A 3,299-nucleotide genomic window follows, 5' to 3' on the forward strand; every position below is an offset into this window, starting at 1 on the left:
AATATATATATTTTTGCACACAGACTATGTGTAACCTGCTACATGCTGTGGGGGAATAAGTCATGTGTGGATATTACTTTTTAAGAAAATTTTAACATAATTGGGAGCAAAAATAAAACTTTTATTTTACAATCAAGTACCATAAAATAAGTATGAATGGGAAAAGGTGGGCTTCCAGAAACATCAGAGCTTTGTATCAAAAGTTTTCTTAGCCGAGTATGATGGCACACACTTTAATCCCAGTATTTGGGAGGCTGAGACAGGTGGATCACAGGTTCACGGCCAGTCTCAAGAACTCAGGCCTTTTGTAACTTACTGAAACCTGTTTCAACATAAAATAATAAAACAGAGCTGGGGTTGTAGCTCAGAGTTAGAATACTGCTGGGATCCTTCCCCAGTACCACAGGGGAAAAAAGTTTTCTTATAAGTAGTGCTCTTTGAGCTAGTCAAAGACACAGGAGGAATGGTATTTTAGTAGTCAGTGAGGCGGTTAGGGAAGTACCCGGGTCAGAGGGTGTGCTTTTTGAGCAGAAGGAAATAATAAATAAAGACAAAGATTTTGGAATATAGATAGGTGGAGGTAGCAGGCTTGCAATATACCAGAGTAAATTATGTGGCTTCAGAGAAGAACACAAGGAAAATAAAGGGCTACCACACGGAGTGTACAGGAGACCATCGTAGCTTTGGATCTGTTTTGAATTTGAGAGCGAGAGGCAACTACTTAGTGATTTCAGTTGGGAATTGTATATTTTTGGAATATTAATTTGATGCTTTTGGTGGATGACTCTGAAATGAGGAGAGCCAGCTAACTAGTGGGTAAGAATTTCAGAGAACTTACTTATTTTTGACAAGGCTCACTGATCTCGTCTGTAAGACAGGAACAATCATGCCTGGGCCATGACGTGTCTGTGGTTAAGTAGAATGCCTACGTGAAGTAGCTGGCCTAGCTCCTGATATGTAGTGGGTATATTGTATTAATTATTGTTAAATTACTCTTGCATTCTATGTACTTTGATGATAAGCAGGCATTTCAGATAGGAATACAAAGTCGTTTTGATTCGTTCCACTCCTGTCTCAATATATTAAAGCTAACTTTCGTTCTTCCTCCCCGCCAAGGTCTTTTGGAAATCACACTGGATGGGCGCTTTAAACCAGACAAGAGTGACTGAGTTTGTCTTCTTGGGACTCACTGATAACTGGGTGCTGGAGACAGTGCTTTTCATGCCATTCTTAGTCACATACGTGCTAACCCTTCTGGGAAACATTCTCATTGTCACTACCATATTCTTTATGCCCCGTCTCCACACCCCCATGTATTTCTTCCTAAGCAATCTGTCCTTTATTGACATCTGCCATTCATCTGTCACAGTGCCCAAGATGCTGGAGGGCTTGCTTTTGGAGAGAAAGACCATTTCCTTTGACAACTGCATTGCGCAGCTCTTCTTCTTGCACCTTTTTGCCTGTGCTGAGATATTTCTGCTGACCATTATGGCGTACGATCGTTACGTAGCCATCTGTACTCCATTACACTATGCCAAAGTAATGAACCTGAGAATCTGTGTGCAGCTCGTCTGTGCTCTCTGGCTGGGGGGCACCATTCACTCACTAGTGCAGACCTTCTTGACCATTCGTCTACCCTACTGTGGCCCCAACGTTATTGACAGCTACTTCTGTGATGTGCCCCCTGTCATCAAGCTGGCCTGCACAGACACGTACCTCACGGGGATGCTGATTGTGTCCAACAGTGGAACCATCTCCCTCACCTGTTTCCTGGCCTTGGTCACTTCCTACACCGTCATCCTGGTGTCTCTTCGAAAGCAGTCCGCTGAAGGACGCCGGAGAGCCCTGTCTACCTGCTCAGCCCACTTCATGGTGGTCGCCCTCTTCTTTGGGCCCTGTATCTTCCTCTACACGCGGCCAGACACCAGCTTCTCCATTGACAAGGTGGTGTCTGTCTTCTACACAGTGGTCACCCCTTTGCTGAATCCTCTCATTTACACTTTGAGGAACGAGGAGGTAAAAAGCGCCATGAAGCAGCTCAGGCAGAGACAAGTTTTTTTCATGAAACAATAAGCACGATGGGTTTTAGGATTATAAACATAATTGTGGCCACATCCTTAGTTAGAAAGCAAATAAACCCACACCCCCAAAAAACCCGTAAGAAACAAACCCACTCACACACAAAAGAACTCCAAACCCCTCCACAGCAAGCAAGTGCGTGCACACACACACACACACACACACACGCACGCACACACACACACACACACATACGCACACACACGCGCACCGCGTGCACCTCCCCCAAAACAAACATATCCAAAGAAGGAAAGTTATTAGGTATAATGGTTTCAACATTAAACAGAGAAACTTATTAATTATTTAAATAAAGGAAAAGAACTGGGTCTAGAGTGCACAGCCATGATTCCAGTATTTGGGAAGCTGAGTCAGGAGGATTCTAGGTTAGAAGCCAGCTTTAGCAATTTATTGAGGATTTCAACAACTTAGTGAGACTGTATTTCAAAATAAAAAATAAAATAGGGCTGGAGGCATAGCTTGGGAGAATGCCCCTGGTTAAAAGAAAAGAAAAGAAAAGAGAAGAAAGAAAGAAAGAAAGCCAGGCGTGGTGGCGCACACTTGTAATCCCAGCATTCAGGAGGCTGAGACCAGTGGATCGCGGTTTGTGGACAGCCTCAGCTACTTAGTGAGGCCCTCTGCAACTCAGTGAGACCCTGTCTCAAAATAAAGAATTAAAAAATAGGGCAGGGGTTGTAGCTCTGAGGTCGAATGGCCCTGGGTTCCATCCCCAGACCCACAAAAAAAAAAAAAAAAAGAAAAAAAGAAAAAAAGAAAAAAAAAGAGAAAGTCATAGTGGAACATGTGAGGAAAAAGACCCCCTCCCCAAATAAAAACTTGAAGAAGTCTTACCAGTAAAAGAATACAATTTGAGGAATTCAGTTTTAGTTTGGGGAATGGCTGCTCTCTTGATTTTACTGTTCTGTGGGAACAATATCACACCTATGTTTTATACATTATAGTGGTTTTGGTCTTGTTTTCAAATATATTTTCAGCAAATAAATAAGCTTTTACTTATTTATATTGAATTACTTTGTTGCTTTTGAATGCGATTCTTTTGTTGTGTCTATGTCTATTTTGCTGTTTTTAGGGTAATTTTGATAAAATCAAAGTGAAGATGTAAAAAGAATTTATTTTCAAAATAAATTTTATTAAGGTAGAATTTGTTACATAGATTGTATTTTAATTGGATAGTGATATATATGTATATTTATTTATTTATT

General features: G+C 41.3%; 1 protein-coding gene across 1 annotated transcript; it reads left to right on the forward strand.

The window, feature by feature from the left end:
• Positions 1-1,137: 1,137 nt before the first annotated feature.
• On the forward strand, positions 1,138-2,073 carry OR4E2 (olfactory receptor family 4 subfamily E member 2; the record flags this gene model as incomplete). Its single annotated transcript, XM_080707086.1, has 1 exon — positions 1,138-2,073. The coding sequence occupies one exon, from the start codon at positions 1,138-1,140 to the stop codon at positions 2,071-2,073; it is 936 nt and encodes a 311-aa protein (XP_080563212.1).
• Positions 2,074-3,299: the final 1,226 nt, after the last annotated feature.

The sequence above is a fragment of the Muscardinus avellanarius genome (assembly GCF_963383645.1).
Source record: "Muscardinus avellanarius genome assembly, chromosome: 12".
Taxonomy (NCBI): Eukaryota; Metazoa; Chordata; class Mammalia; order Rodentia; family Gliridae; genus Muscardinus; species Muscardinus avellanarius.